Here is a 15,004-nt window from a genome sequence, read left to right as displayed (position 1 = left end):
GTTTATGTGCTAAAATTTTTTTAAAAAATTAAAAAAAAAATCCAAGTCAAAGATTAGAGTCACACCAGAATATGCTGCCACCTACTTTAGCTTTATTCTTAAGACTAGTTTTCTGTTTTCTCAGGTTAAGTTCACCAGTGCTGTGAAGCTATCTGAAGGAGGACCAGGAAGTGGGATGGAGAATGGAAGAGATGATGAAGAAAATTTCTTCAAACGACTTGGTAAATGACATGTTAACCCTCAGAAACTCATTTAGGCTTCATCACACTGAAAAAAAAAAGTATGGTTAAAGTGAAAAACCCATTCCCATTTCTCCTTTCGTTTTCCTTTCCCTTTCTGTACGCCTTCCTTCTTTCTCTCCCTTTTTGCCCTTTTCTCTTTCGTTTTAAAATATTTCATATTGTCTTTATATCATTTCTATTAGCTTTCTTCCTTTCACTTGCCGTTTTTCTTCCTGATCTTTTAAGAGAGTTGGAATGGATTTTACCAGTCATCTGATTTAATTTTCCATAGATACAGATAGATAAATATTTATGTATTTTTTAACTTATGCATACATGCATATGTATTTTTAGCAACTTTCCTGACAAATTTTTATCCAGCCTCTGATTGAATAATTCTAGTGTTAGAAAGTTAATTACTTCACAGTGCAGTCTATTCCTTGATGATATGGCTGAAATATTCCTCCCTGGAACTTTGACCAATTCTACCCTTTATTTGTACTCTAAAGCTGTAAAGATAACTAGTGTTTATTTCTCATGGCAAACCTTCAAATATTAAAATACAATATTATCTCTTCCTTTAATCTTTTCTTGTCTGAGCTAAACATTCCCAGATCCTTCAACTCTTCTTCATATGACAGGATTTCTTTTGTTATGGCCATCCTGATTGCTCTCTGGATCTATTACAAGTCATAAAGTTCTCATGTAAAATGTGCCCACAACTGAACATAATATTCAAAATATAGTCTCATCAGAATACAGTGTGACTATTACCTCTAGTGTTCTATATATGTGCATATTACATGCATACACACGTATGTACATATATACTTGTACTGGTTTAGGCACATTATTTTTAGGGCAAAAGGAGAGCAAAGGAAGTGTAGAAAAGGAGAAAAAAAGCATTTTTGTAGTGCCTACTATGTGCCAGGTATTATACTAAGCACTTTTTAACAAATGTTATGACACTTGATCAAAATACTGTTTCATCACATTCATATACTATAGTTCAATCATTCCCCAGCTGATTGATAATCAATTTGTTTCCAGTTTTTTTTCCTAAAATTAAAAAGACCACTAGTAATATTTTCATACATATGGGAGCCTTTTCTGTTTTCTACCTCCTTGGGATACATATCCAGTAGTGGAATTACTCAGTGAAAAAGTATGAATAGTTTAGTGACATCTCATATTATTTCATATTGTTATACAGAAATTAGTCTAAATCAGAGCTCTACTAAGAGTTTATTCATGTGCCTGTCTTCCTAAAGTCCGTTCAACATCGATCATTTCCATTTTTATCCTCTTTTCTAAACTGATGGCATTATGCCATAGCATAAGATTGTAATAGCTTTTGTGACTGACATCACAATAGAATTTATATCAAGCTTATAGATACCCCAATCATTTTCAGACAAAGCACAATCTAATAACTCCTCCCTTGTATTGTATTTCTGAAATTGATTTTTTTTAACGTAGGTATAAAATTTTACATTTACCCCTACTAATTTTATGTTTTTAGTTTCAGCACAATTCCTTTTGAATCCTCACCTTGTCAGCCAGTGTGTTGATATCCCCTCTGTTCTGTGTCTTCTTTAAGTTCATATATACATATGTGTATATATGCACATATATGTGTATATATATACAGTGTGTGTGTGTGTGTGTGTGTGTGTGTGTGTGTGTGTATTCTAACTAAGCCTGTATTCAAATCATTGAGAAAAAAACATTAAACAGGGCAGAACCAAGCATGGAGAGATGACCACTGTTCCATTGGATAAGAACTTCCAACTTGACTTCTAATCATTAATGTCTATTCATTGTTGCCATTCAACCCGTTCTGAAGTCGTATATGTGAACTCTCATCTAGCCCACATCTCTCCATATTTTTCACCAGGGTAGCAGGGTACTTTATCAAAATCTTTGTAGAAATCTAGGTAATCCCTTTATACAACATTCGCTAGATCTATCAGTCTGCTAGCCCCAGTTAAAAAAAAAAGGAAGAAAAAAAGGAATGAGTTTAGCAAAACATGATCTGTTCTTTTTTGTGGCATAATATTAATTATTCTTAATATTTTTATTTCATTAAATATTTCCCAATTACATGTAAAAATTTTAATAATCATTTAAAAACATTTTGAGTTCCAAATTCTCTTCATGATCTGTTCTTAATGAAGTTATTCTGGCTCTTTATGTTCACTGTGTGCTTTTCTAGATATCCAGTAAGCTTCCTTTTAGTAATATTTTCTAGAACTTTGCTAGAAATTGAAATAAATATCAATAATCTACAGTTTTTCCTTTCCATTCTCTTTCCCTTTCTGAAAATAAAGACAACACCTGGTTTTATCCAATCTTGTAGTATTTCTATTCTCTACCATCTTTCAAAGAACTTCCTATCAGGAAGAGTTACCTTGAACTCATCAAATACATCTAAATGGTCTCTAACTTCTTTTTATCCTTACTTATCTTAGGCACCAACTGACTATTAGTCATTTTTATTCTGTCCTTCCCAGTGCAAAGAGATTCTCTTTAAGGAAAGCAGAAGAAAAATAAGAATTAAATAGCCTTCTTTCTTTCTACCATCTTTCATCTTTGTCTCACCCCCCCCAAACAATGGTCTTATCTCTTTGATCCTCTTCTTTGCCATGCTAGAACAACAACAACTAATAGATAGGTAGGTACATAGATGGATGGATAGATAGATAGATAGATAGACAGACAGAGATATAAGTGTGTGTGTGTGTGGTGTGTGTGTGTGTGTGTGTGTATTTAGCTTTTCTGGACAGCTAAGCTCACGCTTAACTTGCTAATACTGTTCTTACAGGACTGTGCCATGCTTTTGTATTAATCCTCCATTATTTGCTCTTCTTTTCTTCTTCCATACTTGGCTTTTAAAGATCTAAGTTGGTTGGGGCATATTTCCTGTGCAGCCACATCAGTCTCTTCAGATAATTCCCATTTTTCCTTATTATCAAATTGATTCTCTTTAGATCTTGAGAATCCCATTCTTAAGAGCTTTCCATTCCTCCTAGGCTGATTTCTATGCTAGAATTTTCATTCTTAAGGATTTTTTTCCTGTATTCTGAGCCTCAGATCATATCATGTGACCCACATTTTAATATATGCTTCCCTTATATATTTTTTAATGATACCACATTTTTATTTGCTACCAAATTCACTGAATATCTACAATCTCAGTCAATAGGTGTGTTTAGATCAGCATTTAGCACAGTGCCTACCACATACGAGATGTTTAATAAATATTTATTGATAGATATTTATTAGTTATCAATTTAGATTGGGAGAGAGGAAATGGAAGTAAGGAATGAGTGAAATCAATTATTTTATAGCTCTTTTAAATCTCTGCTCCACTGGATGTTATCTCTCCCACTGCGTGCTATCTACTTCTTCAGGTTGCCACAGTTTTGATGACCATCTGACCTCCAACCAGGAGGGGACGAAATATAAGAATGTAGTAAATCTGGGAGCAATTAGGCAAGGCATGAAGAGATTTCAGTTTCTGTTAAACTGCTGTGAACCAGGTACTATACCTGATGCCTCCATCCTGGCAGCTGCCCTAGATCTGGTAAGTAATTTTAAGGTTTAAAGCAATCCTTTCCTCATTTTCCAAGTGACATTGTCAACTGAAATAAGCACAAATGTCAAAGCAAAGACTGGGCAAAATGGATCTCAAATGGAAATATTTCACTTTAGGTAAACACTTCCATATGTGATTCAAGTTCAGTTTCCAATTCTTATAGTTGACTTCTACTTTTGAAATTTTTAAGAATTGTGATATACTGATAACATTGATATATCCCATAATAACACTGAATATGAAATTTTAAAACATGAAGAGAGAGACTTTCTGGCAGTTTTTGTATTAAAACTTTGTAATGAACCAGTACCGTCTAATATAATTATAATTCTGTACCTTCATAGATATCAGTAACAGAGATGGCAGAGAGCTAAGCGATCATAAAGTTTATCTCCCTTTCCCATTTTGCAGATAAAGAAAGTGTGGGTCAGAGAAGTTAAATAAAGTCCAGGTCACACAGATAGTAAATAGCAGAGCCAGTATTTGAATCCAGGTTTTCTGATTCTAAATTTAATGTGGTTTTTTTTCCATTTAATCAGATTAAATTCCTGCCTCAGGTGTGAGTTAAAATGGATTAAAAAGTTCTTAGAACTATCTTAGTTTCTGTGTCATATCTTGGAAATCATCCAACCCTTATAATGTCATTCATTCAATTGTTTTAGTCTATTTACAACCTCATTGAGTTAAATCTTAAGCTAGGCAAAAGTCTTTCCCTTTATTCAAAAATAGAATTTCACCCTCCAAAGACCATAAACACTAGGTGTTTTATCATATAAGATGTTTAATTGGCATTCACAAAATGACAGAATCTCAGAATTGGAAAAAGCCTCAAATGCCATCTAGTTCAACCCCTAATGTTACAGGAATTCCTTTACAACATTGCAAATGGCTTCTTGGCTAGCCTTCACATGAACTCTCCTAGTGAAGTGGAACTCATGCCTCCAGAGGTGGCCCATCCTGCTTATATTAAACCCAAATCTGTGGCTTGACAACTTCCATTCCGTGCTTTTAGTAGCTACCGATTGGTTTCCTTGTGCTGAGCATAACAAGTCTTAATGGCTCTTCTGACAATCCTTCAAATACTTGAAGTCAGCTATGTTCCTGTCCCTAAGATTTCACTAAGCCAAACATTATCAGGCACTCCCATGGATTATCCTATGGCATGGTTTCCAGTCCTTCTACTATCAAGGTCGCCCTTTTCTGCTCCAGTCTTTCTAAAATGTCATATCTAGAACTGAAGATAGTATTTCAGTACAGTCTGATTGGGGCAGTCCATATTTTAAAAGGAAAAAATAATGTCTTTGAAGATATTTTAAAATTTCATCATTCTTTCTTGAAAGCATGTTATAGTGAATGAAAAATTCAGAATCATAAGATTAGAAGAGTCATTGAACTATCTAGTCTATCCTTCTACCACCAGGCTAAATTAAAGTTATACAATTTCACAGTGATTGGAGTCTGTTCTTTTTAAACTTTTTTCAGATGAGCCAGGTGTCAAAAACTCATTTTCTAGATGTTGGGGTGACTGTGGGTGGGTTCTAACCCTGAAATCAGGCCAGGGACACTGCTAAGGGCACAGACATGGTGGCACTAAACTGGGATACAAGGCTGGGACTTGGTCACAAGCACTAAGGTAAGAGCCTAATTATAAAATCCAGGATACAAAATTAGAGCAGGAATGGAAACAGGCTTGAGCTAACCAAGGTTATAAATTTGTTGGTCCTTCCTTTCCCTTGCCAACCAATCAGACCAGTCCCAGAGATTAGAATGTGGTTAAACCTATAGGTGAGGATTTTATATCCTCAAACCAGCAGAAAGTTAGGTAACTTATTTATTCCCTGATTGACTTATGTAAATCTCTGTTAAATCTCTTGGCTTTTAGGATAGTGGAATATGACATATAGCCTTAAAACATAGTTCAATTAAGAAGTATGGAGTAACTGAATCCCTAATCCAAAATACAAGTATATTGATGAATTCTTGACTAATTATAACTGGATTTTTAACTCAATTTTTCTTCAGTTACTGTTCAACATCCAAAGCTGAATCAATCAAATTTGAAATATGAGTAAAAAGGGTTTGAGCCTCTGTTTTTATGCAAAAGTTTTCTCTGAGGCAAAAGCTTCCAAAGCCCTATTTTATCTATTGACAAAGGAGGGCCATATATAATACAAATGTAAAAAGTCCATTCCAAGTGGCCTTAATAGCCATGTGCTTGTGGCTCTAAGGAACATAGAGACTAGAATATGTTGTTTGCTAAAATGCTTTCATACCGAGCAGTTGTTCCCTATAGCTCAGTCCAAAGGTCTGGACTTGAGTAAGCATAAAGCCATTCTTTGCATTTTTTTTAAATCTAAAGTTTAAACACAGTCTTTTAGTTGAAGAAAATAATTTTCAATATTTTATTTAAAAAAGCGACATAAAAAAGCATCTTAGCCATATAATCTAAATGATTTTTCTTATTTTTTAGAAAAACATTCCCAATATCCTTATGAAGAAAAATTCTGTCAAATAACAGAGTTACAGAAACATAAGTATGTACAGATTTCTGGAATGTTTATGTTCAAAATTTATGCAAATGAAAAGCTTTTTATTTATTTTAAATGTGTCCCCTAGCATTGTTGCTATGACAACTGAGAAAAATTAGGGGTAATCAGCTCCAGTTTCAGGTTCAGTCCGGCCTCTCCTGACATTTTTTTCTTGCTAAAAAATTAACAAGAACTGAATGTAATTCTTTTCAAACACATTCGATGCTTTTGAAAGGGCCTTCATTTATTGCCAAAGCTTTGTGTGTACACACAAAATGAAGCAAAGACAATTATACAAAAAGTCAAGGGATAATATTAACAATAATAGTTCATTTTAAAATGTTTTAAGGTTGAAAAATCCACTTCATTTCCTGATAGGAAATCTGAGTGTCATCCTCATTTTACAAATGAGTAAACTGAGTCTCAGAGAGTCAGTGGTTTGCCCAGGTTCATACTCCTAGTAAATGTCAGAACTAATGCTCAAACTCTGATCTTCTTATTCTAATACCAATACCTTTTTTACTAGATCAGGCTGCAAAAATATGTCATCTTAAGAACACTCACCACAGATGCTTTCTCTCTAGAAGTAATCTATGTCAACCACAATTTTGCTTTTGACCACAACTACTTCAGGAGTGGACAGAAGGCGAGGAAGCCTGTCAGATACCTAATGCTTCATTCAGGCAAAGGATAGGTTAAGTAATATAGATTAATAATATATGATATGACATATAATTTAATAATAATAAAATAGGTTAAGTAATAAATATAGAATCACAAATCTGTGCGCTGTAGCAGGTGTGGAGTCAACACATACCCAGAAGAGCGTCTCTTTTTTGCTGTCAATGTCTTTCCTGTCAGCGATTTAAAGTAGGTTACCATGCTGTACTCATTAAAACTGTACCCTACTACATTAGATGTATTATATTATTCTAGTTGGGAGGTGAAAAAGATCCATGTAACTGCCCAAGGGGTGACATACAAGATTGGATTTTACATAATAGAGTCTGTTTACTATTGTGCTCTGGAAATAAAAGATCAATTAGTGGCCATTTTGGTGTTATAAACTTAAATATACTCTCTCAAACTAGAAAAAAGAATGGTTTCTGTTCCATAACCTCCAGGTGACAATAATACTTGTCAGAATTTCCTAGCAAAATAAAGTAAGAATCAGATTATTTCACATTTTTCTGCTTTAAAATACTAGTGGAGACCTGCTCTTTCCATTTTAAAAGACAGTAATTTCAGCCATTTCATTCTGATTAATTTCCCATTAGTGACCAAAGGCTAGCAAAGTGAGATCCAGCTCAAGCAATAAGAAAACAATAGTGATTTCCATCTCTGGTTTTGCCACATACTGACAATCACATAGAAATCCTCAAAAACTTCTCAAAATTAATTTCAATTGACTTCATGTTTATAAATACAGTAGAAATTTTTTTCACATAAGTAACACATGCCATTATAGATAACTGTTCATACATTTATTGAATATAATTATTATATTTGAAGAGAGCAGGATTTGACTCACTTTAAAATAATAAGCTATCAAAACAGGATTCTACTGTACATTTCATACAGTGCTTAAAAAAAAAAGTGTTAGGGGCAACTAGGTGGTACAGTGGCTAGAGCACCGGCCCTGGAGTCAGGAGGACCTGAGTTCAAGTCTGGCCTCAGACACACAATACTTCCTAGCTGTGTGACTCTGAGCAAGTCACTTAACCCCAATTGCCTCACTTTAAAAAAAAAAGTATTAAAGTGTTGCAAAAACTATCCAATTTCCTAATCACCTATTCCCAAATAAAAAAAAGTATTAAAGTGTTGCAAAAATTATCCAATTTCCTAACCACCTATTCCCAAATAAGTTTAGGGTTACTAAAAAAAAAAGGTAAATCTATAGAAGCAAGATCAATTAATCTTTAAAAAATGAGTATGAATTAATAAAGTCTACTTAGACATCATAATCTCACAGTAGCTTAGGTGCATTTCCTTGTTGTTGAATTAAGGTTTAATGTTGGTAACTTCTTGAAAGACTGTTCATTATTTTACGAGGAAATAAAGCATATAGAGTAATGATTTATCTACAGACTTATTAGAACTGATCTTACCCTACTTGGAGTGGGACACTGGCTGCCCTAAACACAACTTACTCACTCTTTCTTCACTAGCTTTGAGTGATACACATAGGTCCTTCTGAGTTTATTATCCATAGCTTATTTAATCACATCTTCAATGTGAAGTCACATCTGCCAATTACAAAGCAATATGGTATTCTGACTTATTTACCAAGGAATTTTCCTGGTGACACCTTCCCTTAGTCTCCTTATTGTCCTATATCCATATAATATGTGATTGAGGTGGAAATTAGGGAGTTCAAGATCACCTAGAATCAGGAAGGTAGCTTTCTACAACTATTCCAGATAATTCCAAGATTGAATACATTCGGAAAAAGAAACTGTTACATTTTCCTCCTAAACCCAGACTATTGAGGGAAAATACATACATTTCTGTGAAAGCCAAAGTTCCAGATCATTTCAGAACTATTATTTCCTAGGCCCTTGAATTATGTACAAAGTTTTTCCCAGGCAGTTGAAAATCAGTTTCTTAACCAGCTTTTCAAGGCTATGTGGGCTAATGAGGTTTCTATGGTTTAGCCTGCTTCAATCTGACCATGTCAACATGACCTCAGAAAATTGAACTGACTGTAAATGTAGTCAGGCCAGAAGATGCAGGATGTTCTTTCCATAGAAATGCCTGATCCAACCAGATTGAAGAAGGTCAAAAATGTGACTAAGATGAATCTTCACTTTAAATAATATGGACAGCCAATGTCTGTACTCTCTGTTCATTGAAATGAAAGGGCACTTCCTTCTCTGGAGCCATTAATCAGTGCCTTTCAAGAAACTAAAATTCCTCTTGAGATTCAGTGAATTTTTCTTAGGGTAAGAAGAAACAGCATCTGCAGGGCAACATGAATATTACCTTCCATTCATCAGCTTGTATTGCAAAATTTAAGAGATGATAGTGGAAAAAATGATGAGGAAAACTTGAAATTTGAAGTCATTTAGTTGTAAATGTTAGCAGGTAAAGAGCTGTATTGCATAATGATATTTTTAGATATCTTTGAAAATTCATCTAGATAATTTTAATGATAGAGGTATTTTTCACTCATTTGTTAAATTTTTTCTTTGGCGCTACTCTGGGAATTATGAATCATTCATTGCTGGAATACAAACATTCAGGAGGCATCAATCCAATATAGAAAGGAAGTAAAGGAAGAAATTTTTTCAGGAGAGGAGTTTTAAAAATATGGCCTACTCTTATTTCAAAATAATAAGCAAAATTCTTCCTTTGGGGAGTGACAGTAGAGTAGAATTTTTGCTTTGGTGTTTAGTTTTAATTTTCATTGTAGTAACCTGTGGTTCTTTTCAGCTATGCAACATTCACCTGATTCATTTCTCTCCATTTGTGATGTGTTTCTCTGTGATGTCAATTCATTCCTGTCCATTCTGTCATATCTCCATCTTTCTCTTGCTGCTTCTTCAGATTGCACTGCGTGTTAAGAGGTAAGATCTATCAAAGGAGGTGAAAGTGACTTATGTTTAAGTCCAGGAAGAATCCTCTCTCCAGGAATTTCCTTTTTTTTTTTGCCTGAAAATCAGCACTTGGACACAATTTTTTGTGAGGATCTTTTGAAGACTTCAGTTCCATCTCACCCTTGAGTGCCTCATTTTCTCCTCTGCACACCCTGAGTTTTGAATCCATCTTACAAACCATCTGCTGTTCTACCAGACCATACATCACAGTCCTTATTTTTGCACCTTGATTGACTCTCTCCATCTTCTGTGAAGTAACATGCACGCTGCAAAGCAAGGGAAAAGGAAATCTGTACCAAACATAGTTTCATTGGCTACAAAGCTCCAGCATGTTGAGCGTCTCACCAGACCCCTATAAAAGTGGAATAATAGTACAACCTTTGAATTGTGTGATTATTTCTTAATCACAGTATCATAGGATCATAGAGTTAAGGCTGAAAGGGACTTTAGAGGTCACTTAATTCAAGCCTCTCATTTTACAGATAAGGAACTGAGGTTCAAAGAGAGTATCTTGTCTAAGGTCACACAGGTAGTAAATGAAAGAAATGGATTTGAATTTGGGTTCCCTGGCTCCAAATCCAGAACTTTTCCCACCATACATACTGCCTCACCCTTGAGATAATGTATATAAAATCTTTGCAAATCTTAAAGCACTGTATAAATGTTTTCAAATCTTACTCAGTTTGTCGTCTACACAGACAAGTAAATTAGTCAGCTAAATGTCAAATCTACCCCACTGAAAAATACATTAGGATCAAGTATTGTATCGTTAAGGGCATATGGTGGAGCTAAAATGGAAAGTGGTCTCCATTCTACCAGTAAGCTTGGGCTAGAACTTCACCAGGATTAATTAGTAACAAAACCTGAGTTTTACTTTGTGAAATTCCTAAGGACTAAGAGCTGGTACTGTTAAAAACTTGAATATAACATCCTAACTTTTTGGAAAGTAATTGTTTTCAAGGGTGTTTTTTTTCTTAATGGGCTGAAGTAATCAGCCTCTAATAATTACCTGAGACCCAAGCTAAGATCCATTTATTCAGCCCTTAAATTTCTCATCTTTTTATCTTTATTTTGCCACATGAGAATTAAAAGAAAGTGAAGGCAGAATCACTATTACATGAATTTGGATTAGGGGAGGGAGAGCCCTCTCATTAATTTTAGAAGTCAAAATATTCACCTTATAATATTCTCTTCCTACGTTCATATGAAACATCTCAGGCTCCCAGTCGTCATGCATCAAACCAGGATCCCCAGATGTTGGAAGTATGCCATATTAGAAATAAATGTCACTTTCATTGCCCTTCAAGCTAGTGTCTTCTTAGCCAGCTTTTCAAGGAAGCTCATTGGTTACATCCAGTTCAAAAATCTCTCAGCCTCCTGGTCAAATAAGTATAAGACCTTATGGTCATATATCTCAGCTGAAAGGGACCCCAAAAGCTACAAAAATCCAATATTCCTCCTTTTCTTGTTGAGAAAACTGAGGCTTAGGGAGGTTAAGAGACTTGCCCAAGGTCACGGAGGTGGTTAAGTATCATATATGGAATTTAAACCATTTCGATTATATTATTCTGCCTCTCATTTGCTACATATGTGTCCGTGTCTAATATCTCTTTTATAGGTATACTGCCCCATGAGATCATTGTTGTGTGGAATCATCATCACACTCTTAAAGTCGGTCCCTGAGAATTGTCTTAAACCTCATACACGCAATGCAGTTGGTGACAGATTTTTAGAATTGATGTTTCCTTGCTTTATTTGTGCATTCTTAGTTAATACTTTTAAAATTATGAAAGTAAATAATGTATAGAAGTATACTTTGGTCTCATAAAGAATATTTCTGGGCATTATAAGAAGTAATAATTAGGATACTTCCTCAAGTGATCCAGTATAACCATTACACTACCACAAAAATCCTTGTACATTATTTTCCCTACACCTGTCTCCACCTGAAAATGCCCTAGAGTCCTATCCATTACTCTGTATATAGCTGGGAGTTTATATTGTGCTTTTCCATGTAGTGGGTGCTCAGCACATGTGCTGATTGATGGAATTGATGGCGGACTCTAAAGATATGAAATAATTGATATGGGCCTTATAGTAACTTGTCTCAATTAGGAAAGTAATATCTATAAAGTTGTGCTCCAGTTACTTACTCTTCTTGTGTTAAAGAATGAGAGAAGTCACTAGTCCAATTAGCCTTGAAAATACTAAGGAATTCTTTTAAGTAGGTGAAGCATGGAGGAGATAGAAAGATGAAAAGCTACTAATAGGAGGTTGAAAGAGAGGAGAATTGTACAACAGCAATGAAAGCTAATATTAAGGAAGCCATGGGATACATGCACAAATAGAGCACCCCAAAATATAATACAGTAAACAGAAAGGGAAAAAAAGAAATGTGAGGAAATAGCTATAGCATGATACTAAAATGTTGATAAATGACAGAAGGGATGTTAGGAGAAATAAGAAAGCAAAAGAAGATAAACAGTGGGATGATTGAAGAAGAAAATAGTCTTATATGAGAAGGGAAAGGTCAGAACAGTGGTCAAAAATGAATGGTATATTCAATTATTGAGAGGGAAGGAAGGAAGGAAAGGGGGAGGGAAAGAATGCTCTAAACTATCCATCATAAAACTGTATATATAGTCTTGAAATTAAAGAGCTATGCTTAGTTGTTTATTTGGTTATTTTAAATGTATTCTAATTCTGTCTCTGGCCTAGGAAATATTTCATATTAAAATGGTTTTAGAAGGGAATACAAATCAATCATAATTGAATTCAGTGGCTAAGGAGAAAGATAAAGAACAGCATATTGGACCTGGAATTTTGCTTCAAAGCATTACCAAAAAATAGATTAAACCTCTTCCACTTTATAATCCAAAAATATCACCCTCATTTACCCAATCTTAGATCTTTTACCTAATTCCTCATGGATCCATTCATTTTGACAATATATTGCTAACAACTAAATTGAGATTGTAACTTAGAAATCACTGACATCTCGTTTATTGATAAAAGTAGCTGACAATATAGAATGTTTTAAAAGAGATAGTAGTTTGTTAGTTCTTACTGTGTTCAATTAATACCTCATTAAAAAGTTACTATGATGTGATAGCCTTGTAAGAAGAACTTCAGATCTGATCTTATCATCCCTTGAATATTATAATGTCTTTGGTTCTAAGATCATAGCAGAGTTGTCTGAACCTGGGCATTCTTAGAATCCTATCTACAGCCTTCTTCCCCTCCCCCCTTATAAAACATATCTTTTAAAAACATATCTCTAAAATATCTCCAACAATAAATTGTTGTTGGAGAGATTGGAGGAAATAGTTCATTTGTTTCTCCCCCAAATGCTTTGTTTCTTATGAATCAATTGGATAGTTTCCTATTTTAACACATTTAAAAGTCATTGCCTGCATCTTTTATGTTCTTCATATAGAATAATGAAAACAGAACAATTCATCCCAAGGCTGTGTTCTATTTTTTAATTAGCCAGAAGGTGTCTTGTGGTACAAACAGACAGTAATGTTATGATAAGGATAATGATGATGAGGTTGATGATAGTATTTATAGCATATATTTCATAATATGTATTTATAGGCTAATAAAATTTTGAAGAATAATAACAACCATATTTATATTTATTTTAAACTTTGCAAAGTGCTTTACATACATTATTTCATTCGCAACTCACAACAGCTCTGTATGTACCAGAATTATTACTCCCATTTTACAGATGAGGCAACTGAGGCTAATTAGGCCTGGATTACAGAGCTATCATGTATCAAATACCAGATTTGGAATCCAGAATTTTAAAAATCTGAACATAGTATCATCTCCCTTTCCCCACGTTGCTCTTCATGCTATTATTGCCCAAATCCTTCTGCTAAAATAACAAAAGCAATAGCAGTACCTTACATATGTGTAGTGTTCAACAATTTATAAAGCACTTTAGCATGCAGCATCTCATTTGACTCTCAAAACTCTGTGGGGTAGACTGAGCAGGTATAATTATCCCCATTTCACAGATGACTAAACTAAGTCTCAGAAGCCAAGCAAACAAACTGAACAATAAGCTTCAGTGGAGTACAGCCAAGATATTCTGTTGAGTGGGACAGTATGAACTTTACTTTTATTCACCTCACACAAATTGAATTCACTGGAAAGAAACTAAATGCTCAAGAATTTTACTAAAATAGGGCTTAAAGGACTAGAACTAGAGTGTTTGCCTGCTTCCTGAGAAGGATCTTTCTTCCTCCACATATTCAGTGAAACCCAGCACTCTCCCACATACCTTGGTTTGCATGCCAAAGCATGACACAGCTGCCCCCTGAATGTACAAAGGTGTGTGGTAGGTGTGGATAGAGTTAGCATTGGTGAGCTATTTCTGAAAACAATGAGCTCGAAAGCAAAAACTTGCTTGAACTTTTATTCTTCTTGATTCAAATTTCTTAAGCCTGTGAACCTCATGCCATTGCATTAGACCAACACATTTTGGAAGTCCAGGATGAGAGAAATGAAAAATAATGGAGGTATTAGTAGGTTAAAAACAATTATGTGTTCACTCTGAGGCCCTCCCAAAATTGCTGGTTCCCAAATGGCACATTTATTTCCTACTTGGGCAACTTCATGTTCTTTGCTTTAATCATATCTGATTTCCTTTTTCCTTCCAATTTGAATCAGGAAGCTCCAGTGGTGGCCAGGGCAGCGCTGTTCCTGGAGTGTGCTCGCTTTGTTCACCGGTGCAACCGTGGCAACTGGCCCGAGTGGATGAAAGGACACCATGTCAACATCACAAAGAAAGGCCTTTCCCGAGGCCGATCACCAATCGTGGGTAACAAGAGAAATCAAAAGTTACAGTGGAATGCAGCCAAGCTCTTCTACCAATGGGGAGATGTGAGCCACAGTTGTTTCTTCTCTTGTAAAAATTCAGTGAAAGTGAGTTAGTAAAGACTCCTCATAGAATGGGACATTGACAATTTTTAAGTTATTTTCCATAATCATTGAAATATAAACTCAAAGGAAAAATCAAGTGGAGTCATCTTTGAATTTATTCGGTGGGAA

At 34.8% G+C, this 15,004-nt stretch overlaps 1 protein-coding gene across 3 annotated transcripts in view; it reads left to right on the top strand.

The window, feature by feature from the left end:
* The window catches only part of UNC80 (unc-80 subunit of NALCN channel complex), a 222,492-nt gene that overhangs the window by 79,706 nt on the left and 127,782 nt on the right, over positions 1 to 15,004 (top strand). For all 3 annotated transcript variants that reach the window (XM_021008767.2, XM_078147389.1, XM_078147390.1), the window contains 3 exons: positions 125 to 221; positions 3,635 to 3,807; positions 14,624 to 14,836. In XM_021008767.2, coding sequence (XP_020864426.1) covers positions 125 to 221; positions 3,635 to 3,807; positions 14,624 to 14,836 — 483 coding nt within the window. The remainder of the gene's footprint in view (positions 1 to 124; positions 222 to 3,634; positions 3,808 to 14,623; positions 14,837 to 15,004) is intronic.

This window comes from Phascolarctos cinereus, unplaced genomic scaffold (assembly GCF_003287225.1).
Source record: "Phascolarctos cinereus isolate Bilbo 61053 unplaced genomic scaffold, phaCin_HiC Scaffold_7;HRSCAF=346, whole genome shotgun sequence".
Lineage (NCBI taxonomy): Eukaryota > Metazoa > Chordata > Mammalia > Diprotodontia > Phascolarctidae > Phascolarctos > Phascolarctos cinereus.
Note: the sequence above shows the minus strand (reverse complement) of the source record. Positions and strands in the feature narration are given on the sequence as shown.